This window comes from Cetorhinus maximus, chromosome 17 (assembly GCF_964194155.1).
Source record: "Cetorhinus maximus chromosome 17, sCetMax3.hap1.1, whole genome shotgun sequence".
Classification (NCBI taxonomy): domain Eukaryota; kingdom Metazoa; phylum Chordata; class Chondrichthyes; order Lamniformes; family Cetorhinidae; genus Cetorhinus; species Cetorhinus maximus.
Genome location: NC_135895.1, coordinates 7,024,564 through 7,047,790, shown reverse-complemented (window position 1 = coordinate 7,047,790; position 23,227 = coordinate 7,024,564). Strand labels below are relative to the sequence as shown.

The 23,227-nt window shown below is 46.5% G+C and overlaps 1 protein-coding gene across 1 annotated transcript; it reads right to left on the bottom strand.

The window, feature by feature from the left end:
* Positions 1–1,826: 1,826 nt before the first annotated feature.
* On the bottom strand, positions 1,827–20,572 carry LOC144692162 (guanine nucleotide-binding protein G(I)/G(S)/G(O) subunit gamma-5-like). The gene is made up of 3 exons (XM_078560680.1): positions 20,454–20,572; positions 3,633–3,784; positions 1,827–2,155 (listed from the first exon to the last, which is right to left on the bottom strand). The coding sequence occupies exons 1-2, from the start codon at positions 20,532–20,534 to the stop codon at positions 3,659–3,661; spliced, it is 207 nt and encodes a 68-aa protein (XP_078416806.1). The 5' UTR covers positions 20,535–20,572; the 3' UTR covers positions 1,827–2,155; positions 3,633–3,658.
* Between the last annotated feature and the right edge of the window lie 2,655 nt (positions 20,573–23,227).

Genomic DNA, 23,227 nt, shown 5'->3' with positions numbered 1-23,227 from the left:
GCCTGAATGAGTGCAGATCCAACATTTAAAAGCTTTCCCCATCCAGGACAAAGCAGCCTGCTTGATCCACCACATTAAGTATTTACTTCCTCCTCCACCAACGCACAGCAGCAGTATTATTTCATCTACAAGATGCACTGCAGCAACTGGCCACTGGTCCCTTGACAGCACCTTAGAAACCAGTGACCTCTACCACCTAGAAGGACAAAGGCAGCAGACACATGGGAACACCACTGCCTGCAAGTTCCCCTCCAAGCCACTCACCATCCTGACTTGGGAATATATCGCCATTCCTTCACAGCTGCTGGGCCAAAGTTCTGGAACTCCCTCCCTAACAGCACCGTAGGTGCAGCTACACCACATGGACTACAGTAGTTCAATGCAGCAGCTCACCACTAGCTGCTCAAGGGCGATTAGGGATGGGCAATAAATGCTGGCCTAGCCAGCAATGCCCTCATCCCATGAATAGGTAAATGAAAAAAAGTATCCTAAGTTCAGTCCTTTTTGTTTTCCCTATAGCCATCTAATGACTGACTGGTCCCTTTCCTGTTGTTCTACTTTTAGTGGGGTCCCAGACTGGAAATATATATTACTTTTTAAGTTAACCTGCTCAATGTACACAACTTTTCCCACGGTGAATTACAGCCACCATTTATTAGCAGCTTGCAACCTCCTGACATACTTTCATATATGCAACTTAATGCTATTTATCAGCTTTGAGAACATAATGAACAATAGAGGACCAAAGGCAGGACCCTAGGGAACTTGACTTGTTACCAAGCTCCAATTTAAACCGTTCCCATTAATAATTGCTCCCTCTTCATACACCATTTTAACCAGCCTACTATTTCCTCCAAGTGGACATAAAAGCTGCTTTTATTTAAGATTTCTAGCATCCACAGTATTTTGCTTTTGTTTCCTCCAATAACACTGTGATATTTAATATTTTATTAGCTATCTGGCGGACCTTCGCAAAAATCTAAGTCTTTTATTGACAACACACAGCAAGCTGTCTTCATCCACTTTTCAGGAGGTCATACAGTTAGCCCCAAAAACTACAATACTCTCCAAAGTATCTCAAACAGGACTGTATAAGCTACCCTCACCCTCGTTTGCCATTCCGAGATCACAGCTGCTAAAAGTATCAATTAGCACGTGACCAATGACATCCCAGAATGACTTGAGAGACTCGCATTTATATAGTGCTTTTCCCAACCACCGGATGACTCAAAGTGCTTCACAGCCAAGAAATATTTTCGAAGCGTAGTCACTGTTGTAATGTGAGGAAACGCGGCAGCCCATTTGCACACAGCAAGCTCCCACAAACAGCAATGTGATAATGACAAGATAACCTGTTTTGTGATGTTGACTGAAGGTTAAATACTGGCCAGGAGATGTGGGATAATTTCCCCTATTCCCCTTCAAAATAGCGCTGTGGGGTCTTTCACATCCACCCAGTAGGGAAGACAGGGCCGTGGCCTAACGACTCACGCAGAAGACAGAACCTCCAACAGTGCAGCACTCCTTCAGTACTGCACTGGACTGTTAGCCTTTGTTTTTTGTGCTCAAATCCTGGAGCTGGAATTTAGCCCTACTCACCTCTTCAGCACCCAGCCTCCTCCACTAATCAACAAGAATGTACCAGCTGAACAGAGAAAGGTCAAAACAAAGGTACAAATTGAGATGGCTAGAAGCATTGAATTACTGAGACTCATTTTGAGAGTCATAAATATTCTGGGAGTGAGGGGGTTTGTGGTATACCAAGTGTTCAACCGTTCACATTAGTATATACAGTATACTTTCATGATGCATTTAACTATATAAAATACATAAATCACTTAGGATCTTTATTGAAATTTTTCTCTACCAGTGTACAAATCTTTCTAGAAACAGGATTGTGCACAAGCAGCAACTAAAGTTGTACATACGGCACCCCATTGCTTCAATGAGGTAAGTGTAAATCAGTATCAAAGAACCCGACAATTTACAAAGTGACAGTAAGGAAAGTTGGCACAGATTTTAAGAGGCTTTCAAAAACAGATCCGACATGGCTTGTCCATTGGTCTGAAGGCAACTGAGAATCAGGATTAGTGTAAACATCTTCATTGTTTTCAGAACATGCACCAAGGGTGAATTTCCCACAAGACCCAGAAACCTGTAAGGAAGACAAAAGTTCAAGGAACAAAGATTAATTTACAGTAATTAGCAAGCCACATTATTGCCCCAAAAACAGGGCAATCTAAGTGCCTATGGTCCATACAGGGCGGGTAAAATTCATCCAAGCTGAGGGGATGAAAGATGAGGCATAATGGGAGGCTTACTCACCAAGTTACATTTTACCTTGAAAGACTCTTCCCCCAGACCACCAACCCCCACCAAACAAAAGACAACTCATGAAAATACTTATCTTGTGGAGAGTGTAACGTAAATTATATTTACGCCTGACTGCAGGACAAACAAACTCTCTTCCCCGCCCCCCACCAACCTCATCTCACTGTTAAGGGTGACACGCAGTTTGGTCTATAATCCACTTTCACCTGCCCCCGACCCAACTTCAAAGAGTTTTTAATCACTCCCCGATTCAGCCCCATCCCTCGCTCTTTTATTGCAAGTGTTCTCTAACGATACAGTCCTTCAGTCAGAAAGGACATGATCACCATTATCATTCCATCAGGAGTCACAGTGTGTGAGGAGTAAGGACTCTTATTTGATCAGTGAGTGGGCTGATGTTCCACCAAAATGAGCCATGGACCAATATGACAACTCTCTTTCAGTGCAGCGCTGAGGGAGTTTTCCAATGTCTGAAGCCTCTTTCTTGGATGGGATGTTCCAAGGATATAACCTGACTCCACAGGCGTGAGTTCAAATCCCACCATGACAACTGGAGAATTGAAATTCAGTCAATGACATGGCTCTGGAATAAAAAGCCAGTACCATGACTCTACTGGATTGTCGTAATAACCTGGTTCATTAATGTCCAATCGAGAAGGAAATCTGCCGTCCTTACCTGGTCTCATCTATATCTGGCTCCTCACAGGAATCTGGTTGACTATTAACTGGCCTCTGAATTGGCCAAACAAGCCACTTGGGTTGTATTCAAAGAAATCACTCACCACCACCTTCTCAAGGGCAATTATGGTGAGCAATAATTGCTGGCCTAGCTAGAGATACCCAAATCCTGTGAAGGAATTTTTAAAAAAAATCCATCTTGCTGCTTGGGTAGGCACAAAAGTAGCACAGCACTAAGCCAAAAAAATACAGGGAGTTCTCCTAGTGTTCTCAGCAGCCTTTCTCCCTCTACCACTTTCAGTCATTCCTGTTTGTATCTCAATCCTTTATTCTCATTGATCGCATTGTTCACCAAAGCCCAGGATGCCCCCTTGTCCTCGCTGCTCCTTTACCAGCTTACATGTGCAGCAACTTTGTGATCAAAAGTTTTTAGATGCTAAACATGCATGAACAAGTCTAACTAAGGATGTCCCTCTCCAGCACACTCTGCCCTACGGCACATAACATCAGCTAGTCCAGGGCCCTCCACCCTGAATCAAACATCAGCGTCTAAAAGCACTTTTATTTGAAATACCAAAAACAATCGAAAACTATTGTTCTTGGAAAACCATACATTGACTTACCATAAGAAAGTAGAATCACATTTCCGCTACAATAGCAAACAAGGTTTAGCCGGCCTGAAAGGATTAGTATTTGGGTGTATTCCGGTCAGCAATGGATCCTGTTGTGCATTCTGCAGACAGAACTGCTTCAAATCTGCAGCTGCTTGAGACACCTTTATTTGGGGGTGGGGGGAACGGGACAAAGAGAAGGGACAAGAGTTAAATTTATAGCTGTTATCACTTCATGGTGTATTCAACTGTGCTGACTGTATGCAACGCCTTTAATAATGTGCTATCAGACTGGACATTGAACCCTCTGAACTTCAGTACCATTTTTTGTGGTGCATTAAAGAGCTGATCATTAGGAGCAGGACACGTGTTCACAATCTTTCTAGAAACCACCATTCAATGAAGGAAAATTATGGGCAAAAAATATACAATCGTATTTTCATCTCAGGTTGCTATTTGTACAAATATTTTAGGCAACGTTGCATAAAACTTCTGATGATTTTAAAGAAAAGTCACATTGGGGTTTTATCATCTCGGCATCTAGGGCTTTTAAAATGTTGAGGAATTGCATTCTGTAATTCTGCTCACTTCCCTGAGTAAAGCCAGCTGCACTAACCTCTGGGGACTCCTGGGAAAGGAACACTACAGAGAGAGCGAGAGAGAGAGAACATCACACTTGAGCCACAATATTTCAATATTCTGAAAACATGGTTCTTGTGTAAAACTTGCAATTCATTAATTGCAAGCTCCCTTCCCCTCCAATGGTTCATGACACTCCCTGAATAACTGAAGTTTGGAAACACAAAAAAGTAAAAAAATGCATCATTATAAACAAAGTTTGTGGCTGTTCACCATGACACGTCACTGTAATCATGCTGAAGAGAAACAGTGCAACTGCCCTGTATGAAAAATTCACTGGTTTACTAAAGTACTTGGAAAACCATTTGTCATAAGCAGTGAGCTCACTACATAACGTGTACAGTACAGAGACAGGCCATCCGTTCAACTGGTCCACGCCAGCTTTTATGCTCTACACAAGCCTCGTCTCACCTCTCTCCATCTAACCCAATCAGCATAAATCAACACGACTGTTAGGAACAGGCCTGGAAATAAGGGCTACCATGTCCAGACTTCCCCTGCCACTCTGGACATTGGAGGATCTTTTAAGTATTTCTTTCTCCACTTTGTTCCCTATTTAAAGGAGCACTCCCGATTCCATCAGAACCCTGATGACCAAGATAGACTTTTACATCCTTTCCTCACAATTATTTTGTAAAGGTCAGCTGAAGGCTTCAGAGTTAACTAATTTTAAAAAATATATTTTTCTTTTCCCACCTATTTCCATTATTTTTAAATTTATTTCCATCCATTGTTTTCTCTCCACCTTTTAGCCTATTTCGATCCCTCCCCCCCACCCCACCCCCACTAGGGCTATCTGTCACTTGCTCGTCCTGCTTTTTACCCTTAATGTCCCCATTAGCACATTTCTTAGCTAATATCACCACCATCAACACCTCTTTGTCCTTTGGTCTATGACATCTTTGGTAATCTCTTCTTTGCCTCCACCTATCACTGGCCCTCTATCCAGCTCTACCTGTCCCATCCCCACCCCCCCTTCAGCCAGCTTATATTCCACCTCATTTCTATATTTCTTTAGTTCTGATGAAGAGTCATACGGACTCGAATGTTAACTGTGCTCCTCGCCGCAGATGCTGTCAGACCTGCTGAGTTTTTTCAGCTATTTTTGTTTTTGTAACTAATCCTATTCTTTGGCAACAATATATGTTTGCCCAAAGTAGTCTGGGTTACCATCCAAGAGATTGGCAACTGGGCTTGTAGAAACTACTCATTGAGATCCAGCACAAGAACAAACAAATAATTTTATATCTGCAAACGGAAATGTTAGGAGCAGCCAGCTACCCTCTCTGGGCCAGAGATTTTGGTCCTATTTGAGGTGGTGGCAGGACAGGAATGTGAGGAAAGATTTGAATGGATTAGAGGGAAGAAATCAGGTCCCAGTGGTGGGGTGGGTAGATGGCAGATTCTCACCCAGGTTTTACAGACTATTGATTTGAGAGTTGGCCTCAACAACTCCTCATTATAGAATAATATAGCGCACGGATTACCCTTTCAGCCAATCTTCCTGTGCTGGCTCTTTGAAAGGGCTGTACAATTTAGTCCCACACTCCAGCTTTTTCCCCCCCCATAATCCTGAAAATTAGTCCTCTTGAAGGTCATGACCCACTGCCTTTTGAAATTTCCAATGAAATTTGCTTCTGCCACCCTTTCAGGTTGTGCATTCCAGACCTTAACAATTCTTTGTTATCTCATCAACAGCTCAAATCAGGTTAGTTAGATACGATGAACTTTGAACAAATCTGTGCTGCCTGTCCATTACATGTCAAGCACTCTCTATCCAAAAACCTCGGGGACGATTGCATTTCAGATCATTTTGGTTTTCGGACACTGCATATAAACTTACCTTCCAATAGCCTAAGCCTGGGCTAGCTATAGTCTAAAGTACATAAAATGGCTAGAAAAGTAAGATGCATCACTGGATAATAAATAGAATACCTTTAAGAAGTTTCTTTTTGACATGTTCACCACACAAATTGCAAGGTAAACAGGGCAGACAAAGAACTGGACTTCCCAAGCTAATGGTCAATGAGGTTCAAAAGAAGAGCAGTTTTTGGATGTGTTTGGATTTCGGATTTACGGGTAAAGGATTCTCGATCCGTATTAGCTCATGCTTCTCAAAATGGGAATTCATTTGGACCGTGATAATGTTCTAAAATAGTTTTTCCACCACTAACATTAGACTACGTAGCCCAGTATCAGGAAAAACTCAGCAAGTCTGGCAGCATCTGCGGAGAGGAGCACAGTTAACGTTTCGAGTCCGAATGACCCTTCAACAGAACTAAGGAAAAATAGAAGAGAGGTGAAATATAAGCTGGTTTAAAGGGGGGGTGGGGGGGTGGGACAGGTAGAGCTGGATAGAGGACCAGTGATAAGTGGAGATAACCAAAAGATGTCACAGACAAAAGGACAAAGAGGTGTTGAAGGTGGTGATATTATATGTGCTAATTAAGGGTAGAAAGCAGGACGAGCAAGGTACAGATAGCCCTAGTGGGGGTGGGGTGGAGGGAAGGGATCAAAATAGGCTAAAAGGTAGAGATAAAACAATGGATGGAAATACATTTAAAAATAATGGAAATAGTTGGGAAAAGAATATATAGATTTATATAATTTATATAGATTTTTCTTTTCCCACCTATTTCCATTATTTTTAAATGTATTTCCATCCATTGTTTTATCTCTACCTTTTAGCCTATTTCGATCCCTTCCCTCCACCCCGACTAGGGCTATCTGTACCTTGCTCGTCCTGCTTTCTACCCTTAATTAGCACATTCCTTTAGATAATATCACCACCTTCAACACCTCTTTGTCCTTTTGTCTGTGACATCTTTTGGTTATCTCCACCTATCACTAGCTCTACCTGTCGCCCCCACCCACCCCACCCACCCCCCCCACCCCCCATTAAACCAGCTTATATTTCACCTCTTTTCTATTTTTACTTTGTTCTGTTGAAGGGTCATTCAGACTCAAAACATTAACTGTGTTCCCCTCCGCAGATGCTGCCAGACTTGCTGAGTTTTTCCAGGTATTTTTGTTTTAGTTTTGGATTTCCAGCATCTGCAGTTTTTTGCTTTTAGCCCAGAATCAGGTTCGTCTCTCTCTCTCTCCCCACCCAACTTTTCGAACAGCAGTGCCAAGTTTGCAAACCTCCAATCCTCTTGCTCCAATCGCACATCCAAGCAGAAAGATTACGGCCAGAACTTCTGTTATTTCCACCCTCGCTTCCCTCAGCAACCTGGGGTTCATTCTACCTGGAACTGGGGACGCATCAACTTTAAGTGCTGCCAACCCATTTAGCTCCCCTCAAGTTTTTATTCTATCCAATATCTCCACTCCCTCCCCCTCTATCCTGATCTCCACCCTCTTCTTTTGCGAAGTGTTCATTCAGTTCCTCTGCCTCTCCAGATGACTTCCTAATTTGTCCCTAATCAGCCCCACCATTCCTTAACTTTTTATGTGCTAGTAAAATATTATGTTGTTGCTTTTAGGTTACCCACTATTTTCAGACTCCCTCTTTGCCCTTATTTTTAAAATCATTTTTCAAATTCCCCCTGCACTCTGTAATATGCTGGTTTTCCACGAATTCTGTTCCTTCACATGTCACAAAACTCCTTTTCCTGTTTTATTTTAATCTCCATTTTCTTTGTCGTCCAGAGAGCTCTAGGTTTGAGATACCTCAATCATTCCTCCTTATGGGAATACCCTGGGCTGATACCTCATTTACTGTTTCCTTGGTCAATCTTTTGTTTCCAGTCCACCTCTGCCAGATCCTGTCTCAACGGCAATTAGGGATGGATAACAAATGCTGCCAGCGACACTCTCACCCATGAATGAATGAATGAAAGAAAAATCACTGAAATTGGCTGTTGATCTTTCTTCACCCCTTTTTCTAACTAATTGGACATACTTATTTAAAAACAAAAAGCTAAAAGCTACTGCGGATGCTGGAAATCCAAAACAAAAACAGAATTACCTGGAAAAACTCAGCAGGTCTGGCAGCATCGGTGAGTATAGTTAGGAGAGAGGTGAAATATAAGCTGGTTTAAGGTGGGGGGCGGAGGGAGAGAGAAGTTGAGGGTGGGGTGGTTGTAAGGACAAGCAAGCAGTGATAGGAGCAGATAATCAAAAGATGTCACAGACAAAAGGATCAAAGAGGTGTTGAAGGTGGTGATATTATCTAAGAAAAGTGCTAATTAAGAATGGAAGGCAGGACACTCAAGGTACAGCTCTAGTGCGGGTGGGGTGGAAAGACTAACAAAGTTTTAGTTTTAGATTTAAAAATAATGGAAATAGGTGGGAAAAGAAGAATCTATATAAATTATTGAAAAAAAAGGGGGAGGGGGGAGAAACGGGGTGGGGATGGGGGGAGGGGGAGTTTAAGATCTAAAGTCGTTGAATTCAATATTCAGCCCGGAAGGCTGTAAAGTGCCTAGTCGGAAGATGAGGTGCTGTTCCTCCAGTTTGCGTTGGGCTTCACTGGAACAATGCAGCAAGCCAAGGACAGACATGTGGGCAAGAGAGCAGGGTGGAGTGTTAAAATGGCAAGCGACAGGGAGGTTTGGGTCTTTCTTGCGGACAGACCGCAGGTGTTCTGCAAAGCGGTCGCCCAGTTTGCGTTTGGTCTCTCCAATGTAGAGGAGACCGCATTGGGAGCAACGAATGCAGTAGACTAAGTTAGGGGAAATGCAAGTGAAATGCTGCATCACTTGAAAGGAGTGTTTGGGCCCTTGGACGGTGAGGAGGGGGGAAGTGAAGGGGCAGGTGTTGCATCTTCTGCGTGGGCATGGGGAGGTGCCATAGGTGGGGGTTGAGGAGTAGGGGGTGATGGAGGAGTGGACCAGGGTGTCCCGGAGGGAACGATCCCTACGGAATGCGTTAACTGATTTCTTCTCCACCGATGCTGCCAGACCTGCTGAGTTTTTCCAGGTAATTCTGTTTTTGTTTTGGACATATTTATTTGATGTCGGTTTCAGGGAATTGTAGTTGTTACCATTGCTTTGTATATAGTTTACATGACAGAAACCCCCTCTGCATTCAGAGCAACTGGCCAGTGGGTGATGAACAACATCTGGCAATAACCATCATCCTGAAGACAAGTCCGAGCATTTCTGCATCCTTTCATCAATTAATTCAAAATTAAAACTAGCAGCCAGCACCATAAGCCAGTGACTAATAAACCCAATAAGGAATTCAGGTGAAACATCTTTATCAAGAGAGTGGCGGTATTGTGCAACTCATTACCACAGGGAATGATTGAAGTGATTAGTGCACAAGAACAGAAGAAATAAGAGTAGTAGTAAACCATTCGGCCCATCGAGCCTGTTCTGCTATTCAGTTACAATCATGGCTGATCTTGGGCTTCAATTCTATTTTCCCACCCACTTCCCATGTCATACGAACTAGGAGCAGGAATAGGCCATTCAGCCCCTCGAGCCTGCTCCGCCATTTAATAAGATCATGGCTGATCTGATAGTCACCTGAAATCTGCATCCCACCTACCGCCGATAATCTAACACCCCCTTGCTTACCAAGAATCTATCTGCCTCTGCCTTAAAAATATTCAAAGACTCTGCTTCCACTGCCTTTTCAGGAAGAGAGTTCCAAAGATTCACAGCCCTCAGGGAAAAGATTTCACCTCATCTCTGTTTTAAATGGGCCTCCCCTTATTTTCAAACAGTGACCCCTAGTTCTAGACCCCTTAATTCCCACAGGTTCACAACCCTTTGTGTGAAGTCATTTCTCCTCAGCTCAGTCCTAAATGATTGGCCCCTTATCCTGAGACTGTGCCCCCGGTTTTAGATTCCCCGAATGGAAACAACCTCTCAGTATCTACCCTATCAAGCCCCTTCAGAATCTTGTATATTTCAATGAGATCACCTCTCATTCTTCTAAACGCCAGGAAATTTAGGCCAAATTTGCTCAGCCTCTCATCATCGGACAACCCCCTCATCCAAGAGACCAATCTAGTGAACCTTTGCTGTACTGCCTCCGATGCAATTATATCCTTCCTTAAATATAGATGCATGTAAAGGAAAGCTAGGCTAACACATGATGGAAAAATTAATATGCAAATATTGATAGGATGAGATGGAGAGGTGGGAGGAGACTCATGTAGAGCAGGAACACCAGTGCAGGCTGTTGGTTCAATGGCCTGTTGCGGTTTTGTACAGTAAAATTCTAACTAATTCCAACAAAAGTTAGGGTACTATAATTTCAATTAAATAGTGTGTGATTGGAAGAACCGCTTACAGACAATTCACATTACATGAACTGCTCCATTTCCTAGTTTCTGAGAATGTTAGAATTCACAAGCAGAGGTTTGTTTAGTAACAGATTTTGCTACGGTTCAGAGTGAATGTTATTGAGGAAACAAGGTGAAGTGACCAGGTAAATAAGTAGGCAAATGAGGAAGTAGCAATTAGCTGGTGCCAAAGGGTTTTAAAGGCTTGTTCTTTGTAGGAAGACAGGGAGAATAAAGGAGGATGAGGATTTCCAGACTTAAAATTCTGGAACAGGTAAGTTAGGTAAGAAAAGCTGTTAGGGCAGATGGTGGCGTAGTGATAATGCCACTGGGTGAGTAATCCATAGGCCCGGGCTAATAGGCTTCAAATCCCACCATGGCAACATTTCAATTTAATTTATAAATCTGAAACTGAAAGAAAGCAATCTCAGTGATGGTGACCATGAAACCATTGTCGGCTAGTCCATCAAAAACCCACCTGGTTTACTAATGCCCTTTAGGGAAGGAAATCTGCCGTCCTTACTCTGTCTGGCCTACATATGACCCCAGGCTGACAACAATGTGGTTGATTCTTAACTTCCCTCTGAAATGGCCTAGCAAGCCACTCTGTTGTATCAACCCCACTACGAAGCCTAAAAGGAATGAAATCGGACGGATCACCCTGCATCGACCTAGGCACCAGAAATGACAACAGCAAATTCAGCCCTGTTGACCCTGCAAAGTCCTCCTTGTTAACATCCGGGGGCTAGTGCCAAAATTGGGAGAACTGTCTCACAGACTAGTCAAGCAACAGTCTGACATAGTCATTCTCACGGAATCATACCTTACAGACAATGTCCCAGACACCACCATCACCATCCCTGGGTATGTCCTGTCCCCCTGGCAGGACAGACCCAGCAGAGGTGGTGGCACAGTGGTATACAGTCGGGAAAGAGTTGCCCTGCATCAACTCCGGACCCTCTGAAGTCTCATGGCATCAGGTCAATCATCAGCAAGCAAACATCCTGCTGATTACCACTTATTGTGCCCTCTCAGCTGATGAATCAGTACTCTCCCACGTTGTACAGTACTTGGAGGAAACGTTGAGTGCAGAATGTACTCTGGGTGGGGGACTTCAATATCCATCACCAAGAATGGCTCAGTGGCATCAGGACAGTTCTAGCTGGCCGAGTCCTAAAGGACATAGCTGCTAGACTGGGTCTGCGGCAGGTGGTGAGGGAACCAACAAGAGGGAAAAACATACTTGACCTCGTCCTCACCAACCTGCCTGTCTCAGATGCATCTGTCCATGACAGTATTGGTAGCAGTGACAACCACACAGTCCTTGTGGAGACAAAGTCCTGCCTTCACATTGAGGACACCCTCCATCATATTATGTGGCACTACCAGCATGCTAGATGGGATAGATTTCGAACAGATCTAGCAACTCAAAACTGGGCATCCATGAGGCGCTGTGGGCCATCAGCAGCAGCAGAATTGTACTCAACCACAAACCCGGCATATCCCCCACTCTACCATTACCACCAAGTCGGGACATCAACCCTGTTCAATGAAGAGTGCAGGAGGGCATGCCAGAAGCAACATCAAGCATACCTAAAAATGAGGTGCCAACCTGATGAAGCTACAACTCAGGACTACTTGCGTGCCAAACAGCATAAGCAGCATGCGATATACAGAGCTAATCGATCCCACAACCAACAGATCAGATCTAAGCTCTGCAGTCCTGACATGTCCAGTTGTGAATGGTGGTGGACAATTAAACAACTCACTGGAGGAGGAGGCTCCACAAATATCCCCATCCTCAATGATTGGGGAGTCCAACACATCAATGCAAAAGACAAGGCTGAAGCATTTTCTGCCACCTTGAGCCACAAAGGCCAGGTGCCAGGTGGATGATCCATCTCGGCCACCTCCGGAGGTCCCCCGCATCACAGATGCCAGTCTTCAGCCAATTCGATTCACTCCACGTGATATCAAGATACGGCTGATGGCGCTGGATACTGCGAAGGCTACAGGCCCTGAGAACATTCTGGCAATAATACTGAAGACTTGTGCTGCAGAACTTGCCGCGCCCCTAGCCAAGCTGTTCCAGTACAGTTACAACACTGGCATCTACCGGCTATGTGGAAAATTACCCAGATATGTCCTGTACACAAAAACGACCAACCCATCCGGCCAATTACCGCCCCGTCAGTCTTCTCTTGATCATCAGTAAAGTGAAGGAAGGGGTCGTTGACAGTGCCATCGAACGGCACTTGCTTGGCAATAACCTGCTCACTGATGCCCAGTTTGTGTTCTGCCAGGGCCACTCAGCTCCTGGCCTCATTACTGCCTTGCTTCAAACATGGACAAAAGAGCTGAACTCCAGAAGTGAGGTGAGAGTGACTGCCCTTGACATCAAGGCAGTATTTGATCGAGCGTGGCATCAAGGAGCCCCAGCAAAACTGGAGTGAATGGGAATCAGGGAGAAAACTTTCCACTGGTTGGAGTCATACCTAGGAGGAAGGAAGATGGTTGTGGTTGTTGGAGGTCAATTATCTCAGTCCCAGGACATCACTGCAGGAGTTCCTCAGGGTAGTGACCTCAGCCTAACCATCTTCAGCTGCTTCATCAATGACCTTCCTTCCATCATAAGGTCAGAAGTGGGGATGTTCACTGACGATTGTACAATGTTCAGCACCATTCAAAACTCCTCAAATACTGACGGAGTCCATGTCCAAATGCAGCAAGACCTGGACAATAATCGGGCTTGAGCTGTTAAGTAGCAAGTAACATTTACATCACACAAGTGCCAGGCAATGACCATTTCCAACAAGAGAGAATCCAACCATCTCCCCTTGACATTCAATGGCATTACCATCACTGAATCCCCCACTATCAACATTCTGTGGGTTACTATCGACCAGAAACTGAACTGGACTAGCCATATAAATACTGTGGCTACAAGAGTAAGTCAGATGCTGGGAATTCTGCAGTAAGTAGCTCACCCACTAACTCCCAAAGCCTGTCCACCATCTACAAGGCACAAGTCAGGAGTGTGATGGAATACTCCCCACTTGCCCGGATGAGTGCAGCTCCAACAACACACAGGAAGCTTGACACCATCCAAGACAAAGCAGCCTGCTTGATTGGCACCCCATCCATTACCTTCAACATTCACTCCCTCCACCATCAACACAGAGTGGCAGCAGTGTGTACTATCTACTGCAGCAACTCACCAAGGCTCCTTTGACAGCACCTTCCAAACCCGTGACCTCTAGCCCTAGAAGGACAAAGGCAGCAGATGCATGGGATCACCACCATCTGCAAGCTCCCCTCCAAGTCACTCACCGCCCTGACTTGGAAATATATCGCCGTTCCTTCACTGTCGCTGGGTCAAAATCCTGGAGCTCCCTCCCTAACAGCACTCTGGGTGTACCCACACAACATGGACTGCAGCGATTCAAGAAGGCAGCTCACCACCACCTTCTCGAGGGCAATTAAGGATGGGCAATAAATGCTGGTCTAGCCAGCGATGCCCACATCCTGTGAACAAATGAAAAACAGTACAGATTTCAATGCCGGGAAGAAGGGTGTATAGAATGACATTGTTGTAGCTCAATGAGAATAGGGCCAGGACATTCAGAAAAGCACTGACCATTAGCAATATATAAAAGAAAGCAGGGTAAGGGAAGGCTATTCAACTGATCAAAGATCCCGCTGGTACATTCATTCTTCCATCATAATGCCTAGCTGTATTTGAAATGTCCCCAATGTTTCTGTCTTTATAACTTATTAGCACAAAAATGTATCTCTATAGAGGTAAACTCAAATGTCAGTGACAGAAAGCTTGATTGCTTAGAAGTGCTTAGGAATTTTTATAACACCTTTCATGACCTCTGAACATCCCAAAGCATTATACAGCCATTGAAGTATTTATGAAGGGATATCAAGTGTAGAAAAATGCGATAGCCAATTTGTGTGCAGCAAGATCCCACAAATGGTCACATCATCTGTTTTGAGTGTTAGTCGAGGGATAAATATTGGCTGGGACATTGGTTAAAACTCCCCTCAATTTCTTCAAAATAGTGCCCTGAGATCTCTTATGTCCATCTCAGAGGATGTATAGGGGCCCCAAGTTAACATCTCATCCAAAGGATGTCACCACTAACAGTGCAATGCTCCCTAGGTATTGCCTAGATTATGTGTTCAAGCCTGGGCCTTGAACCCACAACCTCTGATTCAGCACGGCAGACATGTTAAATCCACTTTGAAGCTAAGTGTTTAGTGTCAAGTGCATTAATTACAGTGAGGTATAATGAAGTCATACCTAGCTACAGGACCAAAGCAGACAAGTACTGAACAATAGAGCTTTGGTGATGATAATCCTGTTCTTGCATAGTTGTACTGAATCAGCTATAGATTTACAGGAGAAATATTGGCACCAGTACTCTCATTACCTGATGTGGGCTGCCTGCTTCAGCACAACTAAAAAAAGAATCAAAGAATAGTAAAACTAGTGATAAATTGTTCTGCTAATCAATGGGCAGTGGAGTTAATTAGTTCCCAGACACAAAGGTGAATAGCCAGACCCAAAGGACACTACAAAGCTGGAAAACAGCATAGAAAATAATTTTTAAAAATTCATTTATGGGATGTGGGCTTCACTGGCTGGGCCAGCATTTATTGCCCATCCCTAATTGCCCTTGAGAAGGTGGTGGTGAGCTGCCTTCTTTAATTGCTGCAGTCCATGTGGTGTGGGTACACCCAGAATGCTGTTAGGGAGGGAGTTCCAGGATTTTGACCCAGCGACAGTGAAGGAACGGCGATATATTTCCAAGTCAGGATGGTGAGTGACTTGGAGGGGAACTTCCAGGTGGTGGTGTTCCCCTCCAATTGCAAATTGCATTAGGGATTAAACGCATGAAGATCTCTTGAGGAAGGAGAGAGGTGTTCAGGAACTCCTGAGGTGAGACGGTGGTTAATGGTAATGTCACTGGAGTAGTAATCCAGAGGCCCACCAGGCTCTGGTGACATGGATACAAATCCCACCATGGCAGCTTGTGGAATTTAAATTCAATTAATAAAATCTGGAATATAAAGCTAGTCTCAGTAATGGTGACCATCACAACTATCATTGATTGTCATAAAAACCCATCTGGATCCTACCCTTTAGGGTAGGAAATGTGCCGCCCTTACCTGGTCAGGCCTACATGTGACTCCAGACCCACAGCAATGTGGTTAACTCTTAACTGCCCTCTGAAATGGCCTCGCGAGTCTCTCAGTTCAAAGTGGGCAATAAATGCTGGCCTTGCCAGCGGTGCCCACATCGTGTGAAAGAATAAATAAAATAAAAAGAGTTACGGAGCAAGAAACTGTTTGATAAATTCTACACCAAACACAATGAGGATATCGGGAGGGAAATGAGAATGCAGGAGATATCTGAAGCCAAGAAACAACAAAAGGTAAAGTTTAACATAATTTAAATCCTCTTAAATGAGACTTCATGGTAAAGAAGGTTAGACATCTTTGAGAAAACTCTTCTTAATCCTAAAGTTTGAAGAGAGTGTGAAACAGAAGACATCAGTTTGTTCCCAGTACACAGGACAAAACCCTGAGCTGCCTTTTTGAACATTATTTCAATTATTGACTTATGGAACAAAGTGAGAGTTTCTACTGTAGCCATAACTTACGTTGTTCCAAAAATTATCTGCATGGGATACAAGTACCTAGTTTACAATAGAACCAGATGTAATTGGTAAAAATCCTAAGACAGTATGGAGTCACTTCTGAATGCAGCTGTCAGAAAGCAACAAGGATGCTACCCCAAGGATGCATTTGTTGTCTCATGCATCAGAGATGGAGGTCTACATGTGGTGACCAACCGAGGACCATGTTTATATCACGATAGTATTGTTACCGGATCATTTTAAAACCACACCAGTTACTGCTCCTATTACAGTCAGTTAGCGCTGTCAAGGTTACTCTGCATTGCAACAGCTGGGTGGGTCTGCTCACACCTGATTCCATTCTTACCTTTCTAATCATAGTCAAAGAATCACGTGCAATGGCTTCTCTTCCCACGCTGTAACCTCTGGTGTTTCCCTAAGGATCTATCCTTGGCCCCTTCCTATTTCTCACATACACATACTGCCCCTCAGCGATATCATCCAAAAACACATCAGTTTCCACATGTACACCAATGACAGCCAGTTCTACCTCACCAGCACCTCTCTCAGCTCCTGCACTGTCTGTAAATTATCAGGCTGCTTATTCGACGTTCAGCATTAGATGAGGAGAAATGTTTTCTAATTAAATATTGTGGAGACTGAAGCCATTATCTTCAGTGGGTGCTGCACACTGTTCTCCAGCTACCAATTCCATTTTTCTCTCTGGGAACTGGCCGAGGCTAAACCAGCCTTCATGTCCTATCAATGCCATCACCAAGACTGCCTATTGCCACCTCCATAACATCACAAGACTCTGTCCCTTACTCAGCCCATCTGCTACCTTTGTTGCCTTTAGCCTCGACTATTCCAATGCACTTATGGCTGGGCTCCCACATTCTGCCCTCCATTATCCAAAACTCTGCTGCATTAACTCCCATTCCTCTATCACCCTTGCGCTCAATGACCTATACTGGCTCCCAGTCAAGCGACGCCTCGATTTTAAAATTCTCATTTTTGTTTTCAAATCCCTACCTAGCCTTACCTCTTTCTGTAATCTCCTCCAGTCTCACAACCCTTTAAGATCTCTGCGCTCCTCCAATTCTGGCCTCTCGAGCATCCCTGATTTTAATTGCTCCACCATCGATGGCTACACCTTCAGCTGCCAAGGCCCTAAGCCCCTTAAACCTCTCCATCTCGCTTCTTAAGATGCTCCTTTAAACCAAGCTTTAAGAAATCTGCCCTAAAATCTCTTGCTGTGACTCGGTGTCACATTTAGTTTTATGATGCTCCTGTGAAGCGCCTGGGGCTGTTTTATTTTGTTAAAAGCATGGTATAATTTGAAGTTGTTGCACAAGCTTTCAATTCCCTGGATAGAAACTGGCACTCGGCAGCGAGAGGACTAATACTTGATGACAGGCTCAATCCGATGAATCACCAAATAGAGAACCAGCCTGTAAATTTTTGGTACATTAGCAGTCGAAAACAGCCCAAAATACAGATGAGGAAAGCCACTCCATCTCGAATGACTTTAACAGCCACAGCAGCCAAATGTTTATTAAATTATTATTTTTTTTTATTCTTTCATAGGCTGTGGGTTTCGCTGGCTGGGCCAGCATTTATTGCCCATCCCTAGTTGCCCTCTAGAAGGTGGTGGTGAGCTGCCTTCGTGAATCGCTGCGGTCCATGTGGTGTAGGTACACCCACAGTGCTGTTAGGGAGGGGCTTCCTAACAGAGTTCCACAGCTACTTAAATGAATCCCTCCACAGATTTGCCCATTCATTCCCCCTCCAATCTTACATTCCCCCCCTACTTTGGCTTTCTGTACATCTCATCTTCTTTAAGCCAATCACTGATAAGGGAGCCTTCAGCCATCTTGGCCCTCACTCTCTGGAGTTCCTTCCCTAAACCATTCCTCCTCCACCTTTAAAAATCTTCTCAAAACTCACCCACTGGTAACTAGTGCCGCAGCCTGTTGTCTGGTTCTAACTTCCTTTCATCTGTATTTCTCCTCGATCCCTCCAAAACGTTTTTCTACATTTAAGTTCTTGTTTTTTCCCTCCATTACCCTACCTAATCCATGTCTTCATAATATTTTTGATCGTTATCATGAATTTGACCATAAAGGGGCAAGTTTCACAGAAGACAAGGACTATCAACATACTGAACAAACAGGGAGCTCAAAGAGAATATGCACCTCTAATGTAACCAAAAGGATCACCTTTATACAAAATCAAATTACATATTAAATTTATATTCCAAATTAAGAAGAAACACTTATCAGACCAAGGTGACACAAGATTCACACTGATGGGGTTCTGAGTAGCGAAAGGACGCAGAAAGTGAGCTCTGATACCAAAGACCCCAAGCCATATTTGCAGCATAAGTGTTGCAATTTGGACTCTCTCCCTAACCCACTGTTATTGCAGCAAATTTCAGTTTCCTCTCCCAACTTGTGAAATTTACAACTTTGTATGTATCACATTTATATGATATCTTGTACTGGCGGCTGATCCTGATGTGCAACGAGTACTGTGATGTCACATTGTACTGTTTAAAACTAAAACGGAAATTATTAACAGAATTTTAGAATTGCGCAGACATTCAAAAATACTTAAAACAACAACAGGTACAATCACTCCACATGCACTTCTGCAGAACTTATGCTTTACACAATTCAACAGTCAATAAGATTCCTACAGACCTCCGTCAGCTTCCTGGTAATGCTAATGGTATGTGAGGCAATATTCTTGTCCTGGCCTTAGGAGTGATTGTGTCAATTACAGAAACTGAAACACTGGATATAATGGCGATTAAAAATCCTACTGAACCTGACAGGGATAAGGAACTTTAGAACAGTCAGTCGAGCTCACTTAGCTCTTAGCAAGCAAGTGTTCACTCCTTGTGACGAGGTCTAATTCAATATTTGGTCTGATCTGAAAGTGTCATAATGTTATTTACAAGGAGCTAAAGCTCTGCTTCCTCATAAGAATGACACGGAAGTTTACAATGCCCTGAGCATTTGCTCAGTTCAAGGAAGTGTTTATTTTATAACTAACTTCTTTCTTTCTTCAGAGAAAGGGGCAGAGAAAGAGAGAATTGTTTTGCTCACAGGTTTTTCAACATTTCACTTGTAAATTAAGACATGACTGGATGGAAGGAAAAGCACACCCCAAAGATGGGCTGTTGTGAAATCTTTACACTTGGAACTACCTAAATCCCTTTCCAAAATTGTGCCAATCTTAAAAAAAAAATACACAGAAAACACGCAGAGCTGTTGACAGGGAGATGAAGGGAGGTAATTCACAGACAGCATAGGATAGGAGACATCTCAGAAACTCACTTAAACACATTAAGGCGCATGTGTGAGCTATTGCTTTTAACTAAAGGTGTGACAATTAAAGCAGGTCATGTTAAAGAGAACCAAAGATTCAGTCCCAGTGGGAGTCGGAGGGAGGGACTGGATTTTAAATGTCCTTAAGAAAGGGATGGGATGAAACTCATGAAAAGGAAGAGTCTTACGAAGTGATTAGCAAGCTCCAGACTAGAGGTAACAATCTTGGGGTGAATGGGAAATAAAGTTCACCTCCATAAACACACACACACACACACACACACAAGGGCCAGCGAGTAAACTCACCCTTTGCCATTTTGGATCTGCTGACAATTCTCTGTTTGAAAGCAGATCAGAAATAGCAGCTTGCAAAAGGGGAAATGGGGTAAATATTTGTAAAGGGGGGGAAAGGAGGGGGTGAATTGCAGGATTATGGGGAAGTGGGACTAGAGTAGGAGGGAGGATAAGCTCTTGGAAAGAGCCAGGGCTGGCACGATGGGCCGAATGGCCTCCCTGCGTGCGATTCGATCACTGATGGGGAGGGAGGTGGGGGTCTCTCTGCTGCTGCTTTGCGGACACGCTGCGGGTTACAGGGAGCGGCGACTGGAGGGAGCTCCGGATCCCACTTGTCTCTGGGTCCCGCACCCTTTCCCCCCGGCTCAGGTTAAACCCCCCGCCCCGGGCTCAGGTTAAACCCCCCGCCCCGGGCTCAGGTTAAACCCCCCGCCCCGGGCTCAGGTTAAACCCCCCGCCCCGGGCTCAGGTTAAACCCCCCGCCCCGGGCTCAGGTTAAACCCCCCGCCCCGGGCTCAGGTTAAACCCCCCCCCCCCGGGCTCAGGTTAAACCCCCCCCCGGCTCAGGTTAAACCCCCCCACCCCCGGGCTCAGGTTAATCCCCCCCCGCCCCGGGCTCAGGTTAAACCCCCCGCCCCGGGCTCAGGCTCTGTCTCTGTCTCCGCCGCTCCCACCCGCTCACCTTCAGCCTCTTGATCCCCAGCTCGGAGCGGAGCTGCTGCACCATCTTCCTGGTGGTGCTGAGGTTAGCGGCGGCCGACATCTCTCTGGCTCTGGCTGTGCCTGTGGCTGTGGCGCTGGGGAAGGGAGACGCTGTCCGCGCCCTGTTTGCGGGGGAGTCGGGCTCAGACTCGCTGAGGCTTTTTCCGGTTTCACTCTTTTCTTTCCCTTTCGCAGAGGCGGCCGCTCCTCCCGGCGCCGCTGCCGCTGCTGCTGCTGCGCCCCGCACCGTTCACACCGGGACAAGCAGCAGCGGCAACAGGCAGCGTACTGACCACTCACACCGCCCACTGACCACTCACTGACCACTCACACCGCCCACTGACCACTCACTGACCGCTCACACCGCTCACTGACCACTCACACCGCCCACTGACCACTCACTGACCACTCACACCGCCCACTGACCACTCACTGACCGCTCACACCGCTCACTGACCACTCACACCGCCCACTGACCACTCACTGACCACTCACACCGCCCACTGACCACTCACACCGCTCACTGACCACTCACACCGCCCACTGACCACTCACACAGCTACTGACCACTCACACCGCTCACTGACCACTCACACCGCCCACTGACCACTCACACCGCTCACTGACCACTCACACCGCCCACTGACCACTCACTGACCACTCACACCGCCCACTGACCGCTCACACCGCTCACTGACCACTCACACCGCCCACTGACCACTCACACCGCCCACTGACCACTCACTGACCACTCACACCGCCCACTGACCACTCACTGACCACTCACTGACCACTCACACCGCCCACTGACCACTCACTGACCACTCACACCGCTCACTGACCGCTCACACCGCTCACTGACCACTCACACCGCCCACTGACCACTCACTGACCGCTCACACCGCTCACTGACCACTCACTGACCGCTCACACCGCTCACTGACCGCTCACACCACCCACTGACCACTCACTGACCACTCACACCGCTCACTGACCACTCACACCGCTCACTGACCACTCACACCACCCACTGACCACTCACCACTCACACCGCTCACTGACCACTCACACCGCCCACTGACCACTCACACCGCTCACTGACCACTCACACCGCCCACTGACCACTCACTGACCACTCACACCGCCCACTGACCGCTCACACCGCTCACTGACCACTCACACCGCCCACTGACCACTCACACCGCCCACTGACCACTCACTGACCACTCACACCGCCCACTGACCACTCACTGACCACTCACACCGTCCACTGACCACTCACTGACCACTCACACCGCCCACTGACCACTCACTGACCGCTCACTGACCACTCACACCGCCCACTGACCACTCACACCGCCCACTGACCACTCACACCGCTCACTGACCACTCACACCGCCCACTGACCACTCACTGACCACTCACACCGCCCACTGACCGCTCACACCGCTCACTGACCACTCACACCGCCCACTGACCACTCACACCGCCCACTGACCACTCACTGACCACTCACACCGCCCACTGACCACTCACTGACCACTCACTGACCACTCACACCGCCCACTGACCACTCACTGACCACTCACACCGCTCACTGACCGCTCACACCGCTCACTGACCACTCACACCGCCCACTGACCACTCACTGACCGCTCACACCGCTCACTGACCACTCACTGACCGCTCACACCGCTCACTGACCGCTCACACCGCCCACTGACCACTCACTGACCACTCACACCGCTCACTGACCACTCACACCGCTCACTGACCACTCACACCACCCACTGACCACTCACCACTCACACCGCTCACTGACCACTCACACCGCTCACTGACCACTCACACCGCCCACTGACCACTCACTGACCACTCACACCGCCCACTGACCGCTCACACCGCTCACTGACCACTCACACCGCCCACTGACCACTCACACCGCCCACTGACCACTCACTGACCACTCACACCGCCCACTGACCACTCACTGACCACTCACACCGCTCACTGACCGCTCACACCGCTCACTGACCACTCACACCGCCCACTGACCACTCACACCGCCCACTGACCACTCACTGACCACTCACACCGCCCACTGACCACTCACTGACCACTCACACCGCCCACTGACCACTCACTGACCGCTCACTGACCACTCACACCGCCCACTGACCACTCACACCGCCCACTGACCACTCACACCGCTCACTGACCACTCACACCGCCCACTGACCACTCACTGACCACTCACACCGCCCACTGACCGCTCACACCGCTCACTGACCACTCACACCGCCCACTGACCACTCACTGACCACTCACACCGCCCACTGACCACTCACTGACCACTCACTGACCACTCACACCGCCCACTGACCACTCACTGACCACTCACACCGCTCACTGACCGCTCACACCGCTCACTGACCACTCACACCGCCCACTGACCACTCACTGACCGCTCACACCGCTCACTGACCACTCACTGACCGCTCACACCGCTCACTGACCGCTCACACCGCCCACTGACCACTCACTGACCACTCACACCGCTCACTGACCACTCACACCGCTCACTGACCACTCACACCACCCACTGACCACTCACCACTCACACCGCTCACTGACCACTCACACCGCCCACTGACCACTCACACCGCTCACTGACCACTCACACCGCCCACTGACCGCTCACACCGCTCACTGACCACTCACACCGCCCACTGACCACTCACACCGCCCACTGA